Below are 21,698 nucleotides of genomic sequence, written 5' to 3'. Positions count from 1 at the left end.
GGGACTGTGATGATTTGCTCCAGTAAAATGGAACAGTAGCTATAATTAGAGCACCATTACATTTTGTTTATAATAATCTATGACATTTCCCAGGACCTGTCTGTGTTCTCAATTTAAATGGGCAGATTAAATCGCACACACATGCAAACACACACACTTTGCAGTGTTTCTCAAGTTTTTGGTAGTGGCACACATTTCTGTAGTTTACATAGATATATATATGTTTGGAATTTCTCTTTTAATGAGAAGAAGCAGCTTCAAAGGCTTTCACTTGGCCCTTTATTCCAAAGTAGCCCTCACTGTGGGCTCTGCTTCTTGCTGGATGTATGTAATTTCACCTCTGTATTCAACTAGTAACTACTGGGTGGGTTCAGAACTTACTAGGCCTACAGTGGGGTGGACTAACTCCCATAAACCTACTAAGTCAACATGGTGATAGTCCGAGTCCTCAGGGCTTAGTGTAACTAAGAGCTAATCAACCCTGAAAAGAGGAGGTATTTCTTTTTCCTCAGGATACAATTACCTGGTCAGTGATTATAATTACCTTTTGGGGAAGACTAGGTATGAAGAATTATGGTATATACTTACTACATTATCACAGGATCCTTTCTCACTAGTATTGGATTGCTTACTTATTATTTATTTGTATGTTTATGAAAGACTCTGAGTCTGTGAAGTGACTCAGGGATAGGAATTGGGTGAAGATCAGTGTTTTAGCAGGTTATTCAGGTCAGACATATGGTTTCCAAACCTAGATTTTTGTTTTGTTTTTTTAAAGTCTTATAAAGATCAAGTTTGTCCTTAGTTGGCTGTTTATCTAGTTTGGTTCAAAACCTTCATGATCAGTTGGTCATCACCTTTGATCCATGCTAGTCTAACCATTCTGCCTACCATTCTGGCTGTGCTTGTTACAAAGAAAAATGGTCATCTTTCATCTAGAGGTTCAGTGCTATGAGTAAGTCTCTACTACCTTGGCTTTTAATCATTCCCATTAAAATCAGGAAGCTCATTTCAACAGAAGGACCTCTCAGCTTTACCCTTAGCTTACACTGGACATCTACTATAGCACTTTTCAAAATGCTGGTACTCTCATGTGCGATGTATTTCTCCAAGTCAGAGTGAAGGAAATAACCCCTTGACCCTCATGGGGACACAGGTAGGGTGGGTGAACAGGTCACAAATGATAAATTAACAATAGCCTTTTCTTCTGAGTTATTGGATTCTTTCTTCATATTATACCAAGGCATTTTGGCATCTCAGCTTTAGTTTTGGCCATGTTTGTGTCTCGATTTTAGTCAAACAATTGAGCAAGTAGTTTGGAACCATCCCCAGCTACTCAAGCACTGTCAACCAAAACTTCTGATGAGTATCTAAATTCAGCTGATTTAAAATTACGATCCTCTTTGTCTATGGTCTGTCCCCCTTAGAATCTTTTTCCCATGGTCTCAAAGTTTTCTCTCTAGAAAGTAACAAAATCTTGCAGTTCTTTTTGTGTATATATCTATAAGTTTGGCGACAGTGCGGGGTGGGGGGTTGCTAGATATTAGGAGAATTGGCATGCTCTTGCAAGGTGACTCCCTGAGGGATAGTTGTTACGTTGTCCTTAGGCTGGTAAGTAAGACAGGTGGCACCTGTCTTATCAGATAGAGGAGGATTGCATCTCCTGGTGTAGGAAACTCCATAGAGTTTGGAGGTTTTCTCTTATCTGAGTCATCCCAAATGTCCCCACTTAAATTCTTGGGTCTGGACCTTTTGTAATCAGTGTCCCCTTCTCCTGGCCATGATGAAGTAACTGATACTAGAGTAACCCTCTTGCTTTAAACAACTTACAATTATCATTGGTATGGAACAAATCACATCAAAATACAATGGCTTAAAACAATAGCAATCTTTTATCTCTCATTGTTTCTATGGAATAGAAATTTAGGAAGACAGCTTGTGACATGAAAAAGGTGAGATGATACAATATTAAGTCTAAATGAACTTAGATAAATTAAAGATGCACATGAGTAGCCCTAGAGCAATCATGAAAATTTAATTAAATGATCAAAAGCCAAGAGGCAATAGAAGAAACAAAATGAATGGCTAAAGATTGAGGGCAGGAGGAGAAGGGGGTGACAGAAGATGAGATGGTGGATGGCATTATCGACTCAATGAACATGAGTTTGAGCAAACTCTGGGAGATAGCAAAGGACAGGGAAACCTGGTATGCTACAGTCCGTGGGGTTGCAAAGAGTCGGACACAACTGAGCGACTGAACAACAACAAAGCATATTTGATTAACCTCATCAAATGCCCTAACTTTTACATAGAACTCGTGAAACTGAATTCATTCTGTATCGTAATTCAGCAATCCTACAAGAGCAGTGCTTGTATCTGATTTTAGCTATACCAGCTTGGCAGCTATAAGGAAAAAGAAATTCTTTTAGGAAATTGCCTGGTTCTCTGACCTTGAGGATTTAAAACACTGAGTGTCATTTTCTTTTTTGTGCTGTCCAGTACACTTAGAAACAGTCTTGTGCTCTCTCATAATGTCCTGTCACTAAAACCACAAAAGCCTTGATTAGATACGTTCTTCATTCTAAATTATTGCAGATGTAATTTAAGCAATCCCTGCATCACTGGATGTCATGGACTACTGATGTTAAACCCTGTCATAATCACTGGATCCCCATTGTTTTCACATCTAACCAGATCAGATCACCAGTCACAAAGTTAAACTTTTTTCAGAAATGTATTGACTGTAATCACTTCTGTACCCAGTTACTGTAATGGTCATTATTTAATTGCAGACCACAGAATCCACTCTTAACAGTTTAAAGCAGAAGTGAGAGAATGTGGGTATAAAATTTCAGTGCCATGCTGCCAAAAGAAATGCCTTCAGTTACACTGTAAGGTAGTAAAAATCCTTCTGTTGGTACAGTCTGTTACGCACAATTTGGCTGAATGTTCATGCTCAGTCACTTCAGTCATGTCCGACTCTCTGTGACCCCTTGGACCATGGCCTGCCAGGCTCCTCAGTCCATGGGATTCTCCAGGCAAGAATACTGGAGTGGGTTGCCAGTTCCTTTTCCAGTGATAAAGTATGAAGTGAGTGAAGTGAGTGGAGTGAAGTCGCTCAGTCGTGTCTGACTCTTTGCGACCCCATGGGCTGTAGCCTAGCAGGCTCCTCTGTCCATGGGATTTTCCAGGCAAGAGTACTGGAGTGGGTTGCCATTGCCTTCTCCAATTTGGCTGAATACATATACATATATATATTGAATATAAAATATATTGAAAAATCAATTTATTGAATATAGAATTACAGTTAGATACATTAATAGCTATTGTATTATCTGTGAATAAAGGAATTACATGAATTATATTTGAAAACTTCATTTTTATTTTGACTGTTTAGGACTTAGAACTGTTTTCCCATAGAATCTGTTTTATGAGTTCTGATTTCATTCTCAGACTAGGCCTAAAAGACCTACATAACCCGTGCTGTATCAAAAACGCAAAAGAGACGGCATCCAAAGACACCTTGAGAAACACAGCCGTCTTTTAAAAAATCTCACAAAAAGTAGACTGCCCAAGAATTACAGATATGTTGAAAATAAAATACACAGACTTTAAGATTGCCAGCCACACAAGGTAGGCAGGGTCTGATCTACCCTTTTAGCTACCAGAGGCTGGTTTCTTGGATAGCTTTACCCTCTAACTACACCCATGGCTTTCTTGGCATGTTTGGTGACCCCACTGCTGTTTATGTGAAGCTATTTGTATGAGGATGGAAAGTAGAGCTAACACCCTGCTTCTTGGTGTCTGTTGAAATTAATCAGAAATGGACATGGTTGGGGGAATTGGGGAAGCTGTTGTAACAAGTCCAGAGTTAGCTTGTGACAAGGTGAATCCCAATTGTGGACACATGAGACTAATGCCCAAGCTGTGTATTGAGGATGGTCTGTAATTTCTAAAGTGAATGGACTGTCTGGAAGCAGATAGGTCTTGTGTTGGCAGGTTTTATCTGTGAGGCGAAGTGTAGTTTGATTAAGAGGCAAGTGTTTAACAATGCCTATTAAATTGTACATTCTTCCTTCTTTTGTAAATTTTTCAGCAATCCCAGGCTCCTTGATCAAAGCATTTAAAAAAAAAGGGAAAACATACTATTCACTCCTGTTGGGTGGAGGTGATTTAAAGGTTCTGCTTTAACAAATGGTCACAGTGGTGACAGCTGGAACAAGGGAGCAGGAAAATGGGGAGCTGAATGATGCCCCCAGTATCATGAAGTCATCTCTCCTTGATGCCTTTCCTGGAGGATTCACATGCCAGCAAAGCACGTTCACCTCTTACTTGTTTTCTTTTTTTTTTTTTTTAAGAATTTATTTATTTATTTTTAATTTTGGCTGTGCTGGGTCTTCATTGCTGTGCGAGGGCTTTCTCTAGTGGCAGCAAGCAGGCTTCTCATTGTGGTGGCTTCTCTGTTGCAGAGCACAGGTTTTAAGGCTTCAGTAGTTGTGGCACACAGGCTTCGTTGCTCCGGGAAATGTGGGATCTTCCCAGACCAGGGATCGAACCCGTGTCAGGGAAGCCCCACCTTATACTTCTTGTTCCTCAGTTACTTTGTACCATATTTATCTTCTGTTTTTCCTTTTTTTTTAGCCTGTGTCCTAGATGCATGAAATAAGCAGATCATCTCAAACTTTGAAAATAAAATTTTGGGTCATGTGACACGAAAGACTGTATAATGTGCTGAAAAATGGGCATTGGTCACTGTTGAGCAATTTATTTATTTTTGTTGTTATCTCTAGGCGGAAGAAATCCTGAGGCAAGAGCTGGAGAAAAAGGAAACACCAAGTCTGTACTGCTTGCTCGGAGATGTCCTTCGAGACCACTCGTACTATGACCAGGCCTGGGAGTTGTCTCGACACCGCAGCGCTCGAGCCCAGCGCTCCAAAGGACTCCTCCACCTGCGAAGCAGGGAGTTCAAAGAATGCGTGGAGTGCTTCGAACGCTCGGTGAAGATTAATCCCATGCAGGTTGGACAATTCATGAATCCTCTTCTGCTCTCATCATTTCTACTTTTCTTTAATTCTGATTCTTATTGAATGAATACGCATTTTCTGTTGTAAAGACTGGTGAGCTCACCTCTCAGCTAAGAACCTAGACTCTAATACACTTTTGGCTTGTCACTAAAAGTGGACTGGTTGGTTTTCTCTTACTCGCTTTCTTTTGTATTTCCGTTATTCACTTTTCTGTTTTATTTTGTTATTTTTCTCTGTTAACTGTCCTTAACGCAAACACAACTATTAAAGTTGGGGTCCATTCTGAGTAGATATTCTAGGAAGGCAGTGAATGATTGTCAGAGTTACAGATAGTATAGGACTCTTCAAGTAATTGCTGATGTCAGTAATGAAAAAAAAACTTTCATATAAATAAAGTAATATATAGAATGGGTAGTTGATCATTTTAGGAAAAAATGTCTATATTTGTGTTACAAATACAGAAATATTTTAAATTGTTTAACATTTTTCAAGGTTTGAAAAAGTAATACAAAAGGAACAAGTAAGCGACAAGATAAATCCAAGTGAGAAGACAAAATCAGGAGAGGGCCTGATTTTGAGGGGAAAGAGATCAACTTATTTTGTATTTAATGATACTCAGTAAAATGATTTTAGTCCCAGAAACAGTGTTTTTTCTTTTAACCAGACTTTCTTTATGACTGCCTTCCCAATCACCAAAGTCACATATAACTGTAAACTAGGCTCCTGATAATCATGCACACTGACTTGATATAATTTTAGTTATAATAGTAACTTAGAGTCAGCTACTTTTGCCGATGAAGGTCCGTATAGTCAAAGCTATGGTTTTTCTAGTAGTTATGTATGGATGTGAGACTTTTTTTTTTTTTTGCTATACCATGAAGCTTGCAGGATCTTAGTCCTCTGACCAGGGATTGAACCCCAGGCTATGGCAGTGAAAGTGCTGAGTCCTGATCACTGGACCACCAGAGAATTCCCTTGGGGCATATCTTTTTCATTGAAAAAAATTAGGAAACATTTTTTTATGACAGGTTGAGCTAATTGCTTACTTCCTTCACTCTAGATAGTGAATACCATGCGACTCTTCCTAGTTTGTGGGCTGGTGAGAGGCCTGGAGAAGAGAAGAAGACAGGTATAGAGTACCAGCAGAGAGTGGCAATCGCATTTCTCGGCAAGGACACTTAACCGTGGAGTTGGTTTTTGTTGCCAGCTTGCTCTAACTCAGAGGTTCTCCACTGGGGATGATTTTGACCCTGGGTCCTTTGGCAGTGGGAGGTGAAGGGGTACACTGCTGACATCTAGTGGGTAGGGACCAGGGATGCTGTTAAACATCCTGTTAGCACAGCCTCCCTACAATAAAGAATTATTCGGGCTAAAATGCCAGTGGGGCCAAGATTGAAACTCCCTGCACTAACTTGATTATCACTGGACTCTGTTTTTTTTTGGTAGAAACTAGAACTCATTATTGTGTTACTAAAATGTTACTTTTATGGAAAACTCTATCATATCTTTGCTTATCTGCTTGAAGTTTACTCAGCCACAGCTGCCATAAGGAGTGGAGAAAATAAATTCCCTCAGTTAGCCTCCATCGTCCGAGTTAAATCAGTGCCACCTACCTCACACACATAAATTATTTCCTGAGCACATAGTCTCTGCTTCACATCCACCCTTAACATTGTCCTCCTGCCTCACTGGCTACTCCTTCTCCTTTTTTTTTTTTTTTTTTTTTGCTGGTTCCTAGGTCTTAGTCCTTGAGCTTTATTTCTGTCTACACTCACTCCCTTGATCTCATATAGTCCCATAGCTTTAAATACACTCTCCATGCAGACAACTCCCAGAAGTTGATTCCTCCCCCTGGAATTCTAGATTGCTATATCTCACAGCTTCCTCAATCTCCCTTTTTGTTCCTTTGACTTAACATTCCTAATATGAAATACCATCCTAGAAGCTTTTGCTGCCAAGACCACCCTCATCCCTGTAAATGACATCCCATTTGGTCTTGGAGTCATCCTTGATTTCTCTTTCTCTCATACTCTCATCTGATCCATCAATAAATCCTGAAATATATCCAGGATCAGACAACAGCTTGCTTCCTGCCACCGTTCTGGTCAAATCCCCATTGTCTCTCACCTAGTTAATATGCTGCCTCCTTACTGGCCTTTGCCTCTGTCTTAGTTGCTCAGTCATGTCCAACTCTTTGTGACCCCATGGACTGTATAGCTTGCCAGGCTCCTCTGTCCGTGGAATTCTCCAGGCAGAAATACTGGAGTGGGTAGCCATTTCCTTCTCTAGGGACTCTTCCCCACCCAGGGATTGAACCTGGCTCTCCCGCATTGCAGGCAGATTCTTTACTGTCTAAGCCAACAGGGAAGCCCTCTGTCTTATTACCATCTGCCTATATTCAGTGAACATCTGAGTTGATCCTTTCAAATTTGAGTTAAGACATGTCATTCCTCTGCTCCATCGCCTGTGGTAACAGCCAAAGTTCCTGACTGGCTCTCGAGGCTTTTCCAAGCCGAGCTCCTGTTGCATCTTTACTGTCCTCCTCCCATTCCCTACTTCGCTCACCCAACATTGGCCTCTTTGTTCTTCCCTGAACATTCCAGGCACATTTCTGCCTCTGCGTTTTAGTACTTGTTCCTCTGCCTGGAATGTTCTCCTTCCAGATAGACATCTGCATACCTTGCTCCATTACCTCATTCATATCTGGGCTCCAATGTCCCTTTCCCACAGAGGCCTTCCATGTTTATTCTACTTAAAATCTCACTGCCACCTTCCACCCTTCCTTACGTTCCTTCTCCTTCCCTGCTTTATTTTTCCCCACAGCACTTAGCACCTTCTAATATTATATACAGCTTACTTTTTTAAAAATTCTATTCTTCCTCCATTGCAATATAAATTCCACGAAGGCAGAAATTTTTATTTGTTGATTCATTTATATGTTCCTAGTGCTTCTAACAGTGCCTAGCACATACTGGGTCTTTAATAAGTAATTACTGAATGAGTGAGTAAATAATGTCTCCAACCAGTTATTCAATCAAGTATACATTAAGAGTCTGCTGTACACATGGCACTGAACCAGAGGAGGAGGCAGGAGCAGCAGATCACCAGGTGGTCTGATTTGTACCAAGACGGCTACAGTCTAGTGAAATGGACATGGACAAAGCTAGCCAATGAGGAATCACAGAAGGGCCCAGAGTCATTTGTAAGGTGCAAGTTTTATAGAGTCTAAGGAGACCATTTCTGCCTTTGGTAGACAGTGGAGGATGGTGACTTTGACTTTGAAGGACACACAATACTTGAATAGGCCAAAGGAAAGGGCAGTGGTAGGGGTCTTCCAGGCAATGAACAGTATGAGCCCAGCCCCAGAAACATAAGATGTACGTGTGTGTGTGTGTGTGTGTGTGTGTGTGTGTGTGTGTGTGTGTGTGTGTGTGTGTGTGTGTGTGTGTGTGTGTGTGTGTGTGTGTGTGTGTGTGTGTGTGTGTGTGTGTGTGTGTGTGTGTGTGTGTGTGTGTGTGTGTGTGTGTGTGTGTGTGTGTGTGTGTGTGTGTGTGTGTGTGTGTGTCGGGGTGAATAGCCTAGTTTTTTTTGAGTGAAAGGGAATAGGACAGTCCCAGTAGGAAAGCTAGACTGGAGCCAGATTACAGAAGGTCTTCTTGAATGTGAGGCTAAACTCTTTGGATTTTATTTGGCAAATAGGGAGCCATTGAAGGTTTGATTTGTGTTTGGCTTTGTTTCGAATGAAGGAATGTGGCTGCATAGAGGTGATTTTGGAATATTGTTTTGGCCACACTGGCCACAGGAGATCCTGGATGTAGGCGGGCTTAGGAGACTGTAGTGATGGTCTAGAAGGACAGTTATCAGTTTAGGAAGGGCAGTCAGAAAGAAGGGATGAAGTAAGGGATGAAGGCATGAAGCCCTTGACAGGGCTTGATGGTCTCATTGTATAATTTTAAATTAATTACTTAGCAAGGCAAAGAAATAGGAGTTGCTCCAAGCAGCACCACAGTACAAACAGATATTATGTGAGGGTATCTTACAGTTTGTCATATGGATCCAATTCAGGCAGTCTGTAAGCCATGCCAAAACATGCAGGCATTTGATGCTGCAGTTGTACAGAACTACTACAGAATGCAAGCTTGAGGGCCGTAGACTTATTATAACTTGTGATGCAAGTTTGAACTGTCTTTGCAGAAGGAGAGCTGTTACATGCTGTTGTCTCTTCAGAGTCCTGGAATGAGAGAAAATAGAAAAATAGAATTAAAAAATTCTTTCCCACCTTTTCAGACATATCCAGGAAATAGGTTTAGTAACAAAACTCAGGCAAAATGAGAGTGAGAATTGAATGGCTTTTGTGTATTTTAATGGCTTCCTGAAATCAAATTGGTATAAAAATAGGACTGTTTGGTTTTATGTCAGGGATGGTCTATGAAACTAAATGAATTTGTCTGTGGTGCATTTGTTTGAGAACCAGAAGATGTGTGTACCATTTGCACTTGCGCTTTTAAGATTGCTCACTGTCATTCACTTAACACCTATCTATTTCATTTTCCCAAATAACTTCTGAAACCTGTAAAATTTAATCTTAGACTTCTGGGAATTGTGGGCTGTTAGAAGCTGAAGAAAGTGGAAGGAAGTGGTCAAGTGGTCACCAAACCTCCCAAGCAGGATTTTATAGACTCAGGACCAGAATTAAAGCATACATCCTCAGGTCTCCTCTTAGGTAGTTGCTATTCTCATTGCTCCTTACTTTGAAGCAAAAAGTAAACATAAAGAAATTGCTCAGATATCAAGCTAGTCTGTGTCGCCCTGAAAACGGAGAATGTCACTTCTCCATCCCTCCCTCCCTCAACACTCATACTTCATTCCTTTTATCTTGTCAGTTTTCCCCCCTCCCCTTTTAAAATTTTTAAACTTTCTTCCTCAATTAACTAGTCATCTTTGTAAGGTTATATGATATTACATATGTACACATACACACACATATATACACAAAGACACTTGTGTAGGCAGAAGGACTGTAGGCATTGAGAGGAGGTGAGGGGTCTCTGTGATGGGACAGAAGTTAGCTTAAATGTTCACCGATTGATGCAAAGTCAGTAGACGTGCCAGGAGGGAACTGGCTTCACAATAGGAGAAAAGCATGAAGAAAGGTGAGGATTTGAGAGTTTACCCAGCATCCATGGCTATCCCACTCTGCCTGTTTTCCTGATAGCCCATCCAGTTTGACCTAAATTTTTTAAATGTTTAAATGAAGTGCTAGGGGGCTTTCCTTATGGTCTTGTGGTTAAGACTCTGCATTTCCACTCCAGGGGAGAGTGGGTTCTACCCCTGATAGGGGAACCAGGATCCCACATGTTGCGCAGTGCTGCCCCTCCCCATAAAAATTTACAGAAAAAAATCAATAAAGTGCTGTTATTAACAGTTACGTTAAAGGAAACTGGAATGGCTTTTCATAGACATCCACTTTGTGCTTCTGTCTTCTGCCATAGCCTCCTCTAGTATGGTGTTTAAGACATGTGGTAGATGGAGCGCCCTCTTTACGACGTGTGAAAATCTGAAAGATGGCCAGTAGGTGCCTGTCTCTTTTTTCCCAACCATTTCCAGATGCAGCTTAACTACTCTCGCCCTTTAGAGGACATTGTGTAGGAGGCTTGCTGATAACACCGACTATGCTTGCTCTGAGAGGCCGAGGATAGCCAACTGCTTAGGCCTTGGGTGGTGATAGGAGAAATCTTGGAGGCAGTGTCTCTGTAAGCCCCTTGTTGTACATCAGACATTTGTGCCAAGTTGCGGCCTGTGAGCTGCATGTCGTTGCCTGGCTACCATTTGGCAGGATTACTGGGAAATGTGGGGAATTGTAGGCCGAATAGATGTATAGGGAGTGGAGGCAGAGAAGTCTTGCCAGAAATAAAAGCGCATGAAGAATAGTCTGAATTCTCTAGACACAAGGGTTTGGTCACTTATTGTATGGTCTAAATGTACCACTATTTCCATATTACATGGCTTGGTAACTTTTTATATAGTTTATAATAAACCCTTTTGGCAGCAATCATCTCCAAAAAGCAAACAAATTTTAAACATGTGTTTTTAGAGAGTAATTAAGAACTTGATTTTTGCTTGTCAAGAGAGGAAATGAATGTGTAACTTGCACAAAACGTAGTTGATATAATTACAATCCACCTCAGGGGCCGTAATCATTTCACTAATCACACGAAAACCAAAAACTCATGTCTTCTGAAGAAACATTAGCATTTATGTCAGAAGTTAGTTTTTTCAGGAATTCCAGGACTCCACAGTTCCACTGCCAGGGCTCAGTCCTTGGTCAGGGAACTAAGATCTGGCAAGCCCCGTGGTGCAGGCAGTGGGGGGGGGGGGGGGAGTAGTTTTTGTTGTTGTTGTTTTAATAGGAAGCATGTCCAAAGATGACAATTTAATACACAGCTGTAGGAGGTGCATTTTCATGTTATCCTGTGAGACTGGATTTTTTATCTAGTACAAATGAAAATGAGCAACATTAGTTTAGAAAATTAGTCGATACCAAATATTCTTGTGCATGTATGCAAAGTGAGATCATAGCTGTTAATGTGCTAGCTCTTTTAGCAGAAGTAGTTCATTAACAGTTGATTTTGCCAGTTTTATATCAGTGACATCAGATGCTTCAAATAGAAAACTCTTTAATTTGGTTCTCACTAGTTTTCATTTTTTTCACCTGATTAGTGGATTCAACATAAAATTTTTGGTAATGTGCTATATCAAAGGTGAAACATCTGATGTTATTCTGAATGCTATTATAAACTCAGTTAAAATGTTAAACATTGAAGATAAAAGTACTTACAAGGTGATAATAAGGATACAAATTTTGGTGGATCATGGCAGCATGGTAAAAGTAAAGCTCTTCCTGAATTAAGAACACCAGTGGAGCAGAAATATAATGGGAGTAGGTTGTAGTGGTGGGCATAATATGGTCAAACAAGCTCCTACCAATGAAAATAAAAACTAGCTGTTGTCATTTACACACACACACACACACACACACACACACACACACACACACACACATTATTTGAACATGATCCATGATGTCTGTACAGGGAGGTGTCTGTCCATGATGTCTGTACAGGGAGGTGTCTGTCACCTTCTCAACTTTAGTCAGACACTTAACAAATTGTGACCAGTTTTTAGTTAACTGCACTTTTTAAATTTATTTAGCTAGCTGTTGCTACTGCTAAGTCGCTTCAGTCGTGTCTGACTCCGTGCGACCTCATAGACAGCAGCCCACCAGGCTCCGCCGTCCCTGGGATTCTCCAGGCAAGAGTACTGGAGTGGGTTGCCATTTCCTTCTCCAGTTCATGAAAGGGAAAAGTGAAAGTGAAGTCACTCAGTCGTGTCCGACTCTTAGCGACCCCATGGACTGCAGCCTACCAGGCTTCTCCATCCATGGGATTTTCCAGGCAAGAGTACTGGAGTGGAGTGCCATTGCCTTCTCCGTTAGCTAGCTGTGCTGGGTCTTAACTGTGGCACATGGGATCTTAGATCTTCCTTGCATCATGCAGGATCTTTAGTTGTAGCATGCGAATTCTTACCTACAGCATATGGGATCTCATTCCCTTATCAGGGATTGAACCCAGGGCCCCTGCATGGGGAGTGCAGAGTCCAAGCCATTGGACCAACAGGGAAGAATCCTTTTGTTATTTTTAAATGTTCAGATAATCAACATTTTAAATTTTTTACTTTAATACATTTTTCAATAAATAATTTTGAGAATGGTTTTCTAATAGAACCACCTTATAGGTCCTCTGATACAGTAAAACCAATTTGATGATCAACAATTTGTTAGTCAGTAAATAAGGTCTTTTTGAGTTCATATAATTTTAATGATTATTTAGTGCCTTGTCTCACTTTTAAAAATGTTGCGGTTTGAATGTGGTTCCCTAACTAGCATTATTGAGATCCTGCTGTGAACCAGACGTGGATGTGGGAATGAATTAGACTGTGTCAGTCTATCAGCAGAGAGCAGAGTTTCCTCTGGGAAATGATATGGGCAGAAGTAGTTTGTGGAGGACCTTAAGGATCCTTCTTCAGAATTAGCTAACCATATAGATGTTGAGGTCTGTTGTGGTTTTGAATAAAAGAGTGATATGACGAAAGTGATACTCTAAGAAGTTTAAATAAAGGATGAATGTCGTGGATAAGCAATCAGTGGCTTTAGCAATAAGGATGGGAACATAGGGCTTCCCAGGTAGTACAGTGGTAAAGAATCCACCTGCCAGTGCAGGAGACTCAAGAGACATGGATTCAATCCCTGGATCAGGAAGATTCCCCTGGAGTAGAAAATGGCAACTCACTCCAGTATTCTTGCCTGGAAAATTCCATGGACAGAGGAGCCTACGGTCCATGGGATTGCAAAGAGTCAGACCTGACTGAGCACACACACATACACATGGAAAGACAGAACAGTTTGAAGCTGTTTATAAAGGAAAATTTTCTGGGACTTATTCCTTAGGTTGGCAGGATTGAAGGAGAGTTTGGAATCTGAGAACATGCCAGTTTTCTCAATTGTTTGATTAAGAAGGAAATGTTCCTATTGATAGACACAGAGGATATAAGAGAAAGGGGAAATATCTTTGATAGGGGATAATGATGTGATGTTGAGTGTTGAATGTGAAGAGATGTTGCTGTGTCTTGAGTAGAGATGGCCCATAGTCCACTGGGCATAAAAGCCTGAAGCCCAGGAGTGAGGCCAAGAGCTGGGCTTGTAGTTGGGTTTTCTGAGGCAGTAAGGCAGATCCATGCAAGTGAATGAATTCTTTATAGAAACTGTGTTGGAAGAGAACATCAGGCAAAATCTTGAACTTTAGACATCTCTAGGGGTTGGAGGAAGGGAGAGGAAATAGCATCAGTGAAATAGGATTCAAGCAAAATATACCAGAGTCTTGGTCAGAGGGAGAGAAGGAACCCCAAAGGAGGAATTCATGGAAACTAAAGGAAAAACAAATGTCAGTGAGAAATGTCACCTGGAGTGATAAAGTCTGAAGAAGGCTAAGAAGAGTTCATTGGATTTGGAGCTGACTATTGATCTTCAGTACCAGCTTCAGGAGGTTAAAGAGTGAGGATGAGGAAATTGACATAACATCTATAGACTGTTCTTTTAGGAGCATGTCAAGGAAGTGAGAGTCAAAATGTATTGTACCAAAGGGCAGCAGAATCAAATAAAACTTTTCAGGATACTGAAGACTTTTATGGGGTTGAAGGGCTTCCCTGGTGGCTTAGACAGTAAAGAATCTCGCTGCAATGCAGCAGACCTGGGTTCAGCCCCTGGGTCAGGAAGATCCCCTGGAGAACGGAATGGCTTCCTACTCCTGTATTCTTGCCTGGAGAATTTCATGGACAGAGGAGCCTGGTGGGCTGCAGTCATTGGGTCACAAAGAGTTGGACACAATGAGCAACTAACACTTTTCACTTACAGGGTTGAATCCAGTGAATGAAGCAGAGATTGAATGTTGTCAAGAAAGAGGGGATGACAACTAGGGAATGTCATTTTAGAGAAGAGTGGAATGAGAAGAGATGAAGGTGTTAGCTCTGGAAACAATAATGTTTCAAGTGAGATGAAAAAGAAGATGAGAGCATTAACATTATAATAGCAATTTCTATTTATTAAGCATCTTCTGTAGCATAAGCTAGAACGTAAGTGGAAATGAACTCTTTCTAAATTATTGTGAGGTATGAACTAGGAGAAACAGTTGGGATTTAGATAGGAGGCAAACATTAGGAAAATTTCTTTCAGGAAGGGAGACTACCAGATGCAAAAACCAAAAATGTAGCAAAGGTTTCTTGGTAACTGTAGGTTTTGACTATTCATGTTTAGATTCAGTTATAATAGTAATACTAGCAGCTAACGTTGAGTATTTACTGGGTGCCAGGTACTGTTCTAAGCATTTTACATGTATTGTTAGTCCTCAGCCCAGTCCCTGAGGTACTTAACTGTTTTTACCCTCATTTAACAAGTTAGGGAATAGAGGCCTAATTAGTTTGCACCAAATCGCACAGTTTATGTGAGGAGTGGAGCTGGGATTTGAACCTGGGCTTTCTGGTGTTACAGCACTTACTCTTAACTTCTTTGCTGTTTTGCCTCTAAAGGATGTTGTCTTATGTTAAGCAGGAATGGTGGATTTGGCTGAGGTCAAGTTAGAAGTTATGGAAAGTTTTGAATACAAGACTGTGCAGTTTGAATGTGTTTCTTCCTTTAGTTCATAACCATCAGGGCTTTCATCAGGAGCACAGTGAAGTTGTAACTTCGGTGTATGGGACAGTCCAGCACATGAGAGCTGGTGAGTCTCTGTGAGACCAGGGAGTTTTCAAGGGACCACGGCAGCCCTTCCCAGCCCGTGCTGTGTGTAAGACCGGACTTTCATGATGCACTGATAGAATTGTTAATTATCCTGAGAGCTAGTGTTCTTCCATGATTTGCGGGGGTTAGCTTTCTCTTTCCTGTCAGCTTTTGAAAGCAGAAAATGTATTTGCAGTGGAGTTACAGAGTTTCTGTTGTGTACTTATGTTATTGTGGTGGGGAGGTCCAAGGAGACTGGAGCTTACATTCCAGTGGAGAAGACAGAATGAACATATGCAAATAATATGTAGAGAAAAAAAAGATTATTTCCTTTTTCTTCCTTTCTCATATTGGTAAGCAATAAAAAATGAAACTCTTAAGGTCTAACTTGCCTAGCTGCCAAGAAATATGAGCGCTGAGATAACATCTGGGCTGTAGCTGAAACTGAGGGGTAGAGGGAAGGGCTCCGTTGCCATAGACCTGACTCTGGATCCTAGTAATCTCTAGGTGAATCACTTCATCTTTCTGAGCTTCGGTTTTCTTGTTTGTAAAGTGGAGATGTACTCCTGACGTCAGTTTGGTCTAATTGGAAAATTAGAGTCAATATATATAAAGTGTCTAGCATATTTCCTGGTCTATACTAAGTTCTCAGTGATGTTTTGTATCCTGACCATTGCAGCGTGGTGGTAGTGTGGTGGAAAATCATTGTAAGCCCATTTTCTGTAGCCTAAAAATAGAGAACTGCATCTCACAGGAGAGTCTCATGCAGGTGATATGTAAACACCCGTGTTGCTTCGCACTGTGAACTGGAAAGAGTAGGCGAATAGAAGACTCAGTGGTAACCCAGTCTAGGATGGGAATAAGAGGGAGACACTAAACAATTAACACCCTTTCTAATGAAAGAAAAAAGTGCTGCTTCTGTAGTTTAAAAGAAGACATTGACATAGAGGAAACTTTTGAGAGAGAGAGAAACTGACAACGCTGGCAGGTTAAGATTTGTGTTTCCTTAGGAAGGAGAACTTAGTATTTAATAGTTAATGAGAAATTTGGTTATGAAAGAATTGGTTGGTGGTGCACAGTTTTTAAAAATAAGAGCACCAGGCATTATTTTAGGAAAAGCTACTACCAGACAACATTGATATCTCTCTTGAGTTTGGCTTGGGTCATTTCCTGTTTAATGAAGTCACATTCAACCACTTATCTGCATTTGGGGTCATGGGAATGAGTCAGCGATGCAGAACAGAGAGAATGGAGAGTGTCGTTTGCCATCAGAATTCAGTTATAACATGTTGCACTTCATTATACAGAATGTCAGAAAAATCCAGTCAATGCATAAGGACAATTAGTAAGATAGGTGAAGCTACTGATTAGTCATTTGTTCTTCAGAAACTTTGAGGAGGAAGGAAATTTGAGTAGTAGGCTCATAAGTTAAGAAAGAAATTTGTAGTATCACATAAGCAAATGGCATCTATTGCATATGTGCTTTAGATAACCTTGTAAAAATTAACTTCATAATTCTAAGAGTAATCCATAAAAACTATAGGTTTGATCCCTGGATCGGGAATATCCCCTGTAGGAGGGCATGGCAACCCACTCCAGTATTCTTGCCTTGGAGAGTCCCATGGACAGAGGAACCTGGCGAGCTACGGTCCGCGTGAAGAGTCAGACTCAACTGAACGACTTAGCATACAGGCACTCTCTTCACCACAAGTATTGCACACCAGAAACCAGGAACCATAGTGTGACTTCAGGCAAATCACTTCCTTTCCAAACCTCATTTTTCTTGTGACCTCTTTTCAATTGATTTCTAAGCCTCAATTCACTTCTTAGTTCATCAAACCTGCTGATTCTATTTGCATCATCATATTTGTTTTGCCACGAGATGGCAGTAATGTACCTTTGAACCCTGTGGCTTCTGAGTTTTCAGAATCTAGGATCTGAAGGGATTTTTGCTTAATCCCCCCACCCACCCATTTAACAACTGGGGAAGTGAGACTCAGGTTAAGTGACATGGCCAAGGTCATTCAGTTCCTTAGAACCTTTTGAACCCCAGTCAATCTATCTTTCCCTCTATTCCTGTTTCTCTAGAGGGCTTTTGAGGGAAGTTCAAAGAGAGATCATGTTTTCAGCCATTTCTGTTTTTGGTTAATTATTTAAAAAATAATTTAAAACCATTCTTCAAGTATGTATGTCATATTCAAAATACTCTACTTCTGTGTCTCTGTATTGGCTTCTTCTGAGTAGAAAACTGGACTGTCAACTTCTAGGTCACTGCCTGCCTAGAACTTGCCTGCCTTCACAGTTCACCCTAGAAATAAGCTTCACAGCAATCTCCACCAGAGCCTCCATGATGGTTATTATCTTTCTCCATTCTTGCTCAGTCCCTTGGTGAGAGGTTTGCCTTTCAGTTCTTTCCTCAACTAAACATTCATTCTTCCACTTCATCTTTATCCATTTGCCTATCAGGAGAACTTTCTGAGGCAGAGGCAGATAATGCCCCAGTTCTCAAAAACTTGATCTCCTGGGTCTTCCCAGCATGTGTTAAGTGCACTGTTTCCTTCCCCCCACCCCTCTGCTGCTGACAAGAATGGCTTTGCCGTGAGCCATGGCTGCGTGTGGGCAGAACGGGGTAGAGGGAGGCAGCATGGTCATGTGGAGGTGACACAGCCTCTGGAAGGAATCACACTGACTGGACCTCAGATCTCTCCTTCATTGCTGACTGACTCTGGTCTGTGTTTGTCTCTCCAGTGAGGGTGATATCTACTGCCTTACAAGGCCATTTGTGAGGAATAGACAAGGTGATGAGTGGAAAGCTCATGGTATCAGTGCTTGGCTACATAGTAGGTGTTCATTGTTGTTTAGTCGCCTAGTCATGTCCAACTCTTTGTGACCCCGTAGACTACAGCATGCCAGGCCTCCCTGTCGCTTACTATCTCCTGGAGTTTGCTCAAACTCAAGTCCATTGAGTCAGTGATGCCATCCAACAATCTCATCCTCTGATGCCCTCTTCTCCTTCTGCCCTCAATATTTCCCACCATCAAGGACTTTTCCAATGAGTCTGTTCGCATCAGATGACCAAAATACTGGAGCTTCAACATTAGTCCTTCCAGTGAATATTCAGGGTTGGTCTCTCTTAAGATTGACTGGTTGGATCTCCTTGCTGTCCAGGGTACTTTCGGGAGTCTTCTCCAGCACCACAGTTTGAAGGCATCAATTCTTTGGCGTTCTGCCTTCTTTAATGGTCCATCTCTCACAACTGTACATGACTGCTGGGAAGACCATAGCCTTGAGTATACAGACCTTTATCAGCAGAGTAATGTCTCTGCTTTTCAACACACTGTCTAGGTTTGTCATCACTTTTCTGCCAAGAAACAATAGTCTTATGATTTCATGGCTTCAGTCATGGTCCGTAGTGATTTTGGAGACCGAGAAGAGGAAATCTGTCACTACTTCCATCTTTTCCCCTTCTGTTTGCGGTGCAGTAACGGGGCTGGATGCCATGATCTTAGTTTTTTCAATATTTGGTCTTAAGCTGGCTCTAGGTGCTCCTTAAATGCTAATTATTCTGGTTGCTGTTGTGTGGAGAGGAACTGGAGTGACTTGGTGTATGAGGAGCCCAAGAGAGGAGCCCAAGAGTGGGTCTTAGCCAGAGGAGCCAGTTTTTTTTTAATGGAGACAAAAGGAAAGGATGCAGGTATGTTAGGGTCTGTGTCACTGTTGTAGAGTTGTGTACAGTTGTGTAGAGTGTAGAGTTGTGCTGCTCAGTATGGTAGCCACCAGCCTCATCTGGCAGTTGAGCATTTGAAGTGTGGCTGGTCCAAACTGAAATCTGCTGTTAGTGTAGGACACACACTAGGTTTCAAAGACTTCATATGAATGAAGTGAATATAAAATATCTCAAGTGATCTTGTATATTAATAACGTGTAAATGATAATATTTTAGATATGTAGAGCTAAGTAAAATGTTGTTAAAATTAATTTCACTCATTTCTTTTTACTTTTAAAATGTGACTGCTAGAAAATATAATGAAGTTAGCATTATATTTCTATCTGATAGCATTAGACTAGGAGATGGAGACCTTTTGTACTCAACCATATACAGTGTTAACTTGGGGATTCATGTGAGTTTTATTTTTTTTAAGCTTCTTTTGATTTTTTTCTTTTATGATTTTTTTCTCTTCTTAAGAGCATGACCATCCTAAATCAAGATGTCAATCAGTGTAATATAGGTTAAGTAATACTTAAAAATAAAAAAAGTAAAAGAGGCACCAAGTATACTCCTTAGTCCCCCCAAATCCAAGGACTTTGATTGAGATGCAGGGTATAAATGGATTTTTGATGGTTTAGTGGGTAATCTAGAAGCAATTAGAAGATCCTAGAGTTTTTTTTTAAGCCATTTCATGATTCAAAGAATAGGGTGTATACAGAAGTCATCTTCCATCTTAATTATTTGTCATTAGTAGATGAAAACCTACTAGCAGTTAATGATCCTAGAATTTTTTTAGATGCAAATTATTGAAGCAGTTACACAAATGATCAAGAGTAAAAAGAAAAGAGAATCATAATACTATATATTAAATTGTCATCTGCTTGATTTTCATTAAACTTACTTTGGTGTTAAGACATTAGTTATAAAGCATTGACTTGTTTTAAAAACTTACATAGTAATCTCATCACCAGTTTATGTTGGAGCTGTAAAATAGTTGCTAATTTCAGATGTTTATATAACCTTTGTCTTTTGAGGTGGATTGAAAAATAAATTTTCAATTTTTATTTTCATATTGAATTTATACTCACTGTTTTTTATGACACATATGAAATAGGTCTGTTGTCAGTTTGTTCTTTCCTGATGCAGGAAGCAAGCAGGGCATATGCATTTTGAGAACTTTGTGGGCACTTCTCATTTTTCTTCATTTGATCGCAGGATGAGATATTCCTCATTCCAAGTAAACTTGCTGCCATGATTCTTTGAAGGTATAACATGCTGTCACTTGTAAGAAGCACATGCATTTTAAGTGCCACCTTGTATAAAAAATTATAAATGCTGGCTTCCTAGATGGCGCAGTGGTAAAAAAATCTACCTGCCAATACAGGAGATGCAAGAGAAGGGGTTTGATCCCTGGGTAGGAGGAAATGGCAACCCACTCCAGTATTCTTGCCTGGAAAATTCCATGAACAGAGGAGCCTGGCAGGCTACAGTCCATGGGGCCACAAAGAGTTGGACACGACTGAGGGACTGAGAACACATACACGCACAATAAAAGTCTGATCAGCTATTGGTTATTAGCATTCAGAGATGTTAAATGGAAAAAAAGTGCACCTTATAAATGATGAGTTATAATATACAGATTTTGAAACTTTCGACTAGATTAGAAGTAAAGCTTGTTTTATACGTTAGCATCAGACTTTAGGCCCTCTCGGAGTGAGTGTGGTTTAGTGTGTTAAATAACCAGACAAAAGCAAAGTGTAATGAGCTACTTTTTAAGTTGCTGAGGTCCCTTGATTCAGAAAAGGGAACTTCTAACTTAATTTCAACCTCTGCATCCCTCACAGATCCCCAGACACACACCCACCCTGTTTTCAGCCATTACCTATGCTTCTAACAAAATTTGTTCTCTTAAAGGCTGCTGATAGCAGTTATTTATAGCCTCTTGTGAATTTAAGGCAAAGTGTTAAATTGCCCAGGGATGTTTGCTTTCTGAGCCTTATCTCTAATTATCTTTATCTGCTTAAAGAACTTTCAGACCTCAACTAGCCAAACGGAACCAGGTTTGTATGAATGGGGGGAGGGGAGGGCAGCCTCTGTGGAAGGCCCTGGGCGGATAACGCAGCAGCTCATTTCCTTTCCCAGCCTGCAGTGTTCAACCAAGCCTGTCTGCTGGCTCACTGCCCTCATACTAGAAGTCAGAGAAAGTAAGAAAGCAGAATTCATTCTACTGTTGGCCTTATTGACTGTATCTGAGAGGAAAGCAGAGTTGTAATAGCTGCATTTCTGACTAATTTCATTGAATTTTTATCAGTTTTATCTTCCTTTTGATAGAGGCTATTGAATTTTAAGGAAACCCTGTGATGTAAAGAATTCTTTTGTAATTCTCAATAGCCACTTCCTACTTACCTGTTTTCTTTTTTTTTAATTAATTTATTTTTTTTAATTGGAAGTTAATTACTTTACAGTATTGTAGTGGTTTTTGCCATAGATTGACATGAATCAGCCATGGGTATACATGTGTCCCCCATCCTGAACCCCCCTCCCACCTCCCTCCCCATCCCATCCCTCATAGTTACCTGTTTTCTACATCTCTGAATTTACAAATCTTAATGACTTCTGACTTAAGTCAGGCTTT

General features: G+C 40.6%; 1 protein-coding gene across 4 annotated transcripts in view; it reads left to right on the top strand.

Moving 5' to 3' along the window:
• Positions 1-21,698, top strand: part of TTC27 (tetratricopeptide repeat domain 27) — a 159,967-nt gene that overhangs the window by 101,884 nt on the left and 36,385 nt on the right. For all 4 annotated transcript variants that reach the window (XR_014082145.1, XR_014082146.1, XM_081590270.1 and 1 more), the window contains exon 13: positions 4,791-5,018. Coding sequence is in view for 2 of the 4 variants with exons in the window: in XM_081590270.1 (XP_081446396.1) it covers positions 4,791-5,018 (228 nt within the window). In the remaining 2 variants the exon portion in view is untranslated. The remainder of the gene's footprint in view (positions 1-4,790; positions 5,019-21,698) is intronic.

This window comes from Giraffa tippelskirchi, chromosome 4, assembly GCF_054371585.1.
Source record: "Giraffa tippelskirchi isolate mGirTip1 chromosome 4, T2T-mGirTip1v1.2.pri, whole genome shotgun sequence".
Taxonomy (NCBI): Eukaryota; Metazoa; Chordata; class Mammalia; order Artiodactyla; family Giraffidae; genus Giraffa; species Giraffa tippelskirchi.
Note: the sequence above shows the minus strand (reverse complement) of the source record. Positions and strands in the feature narration are given on the sequence as shown.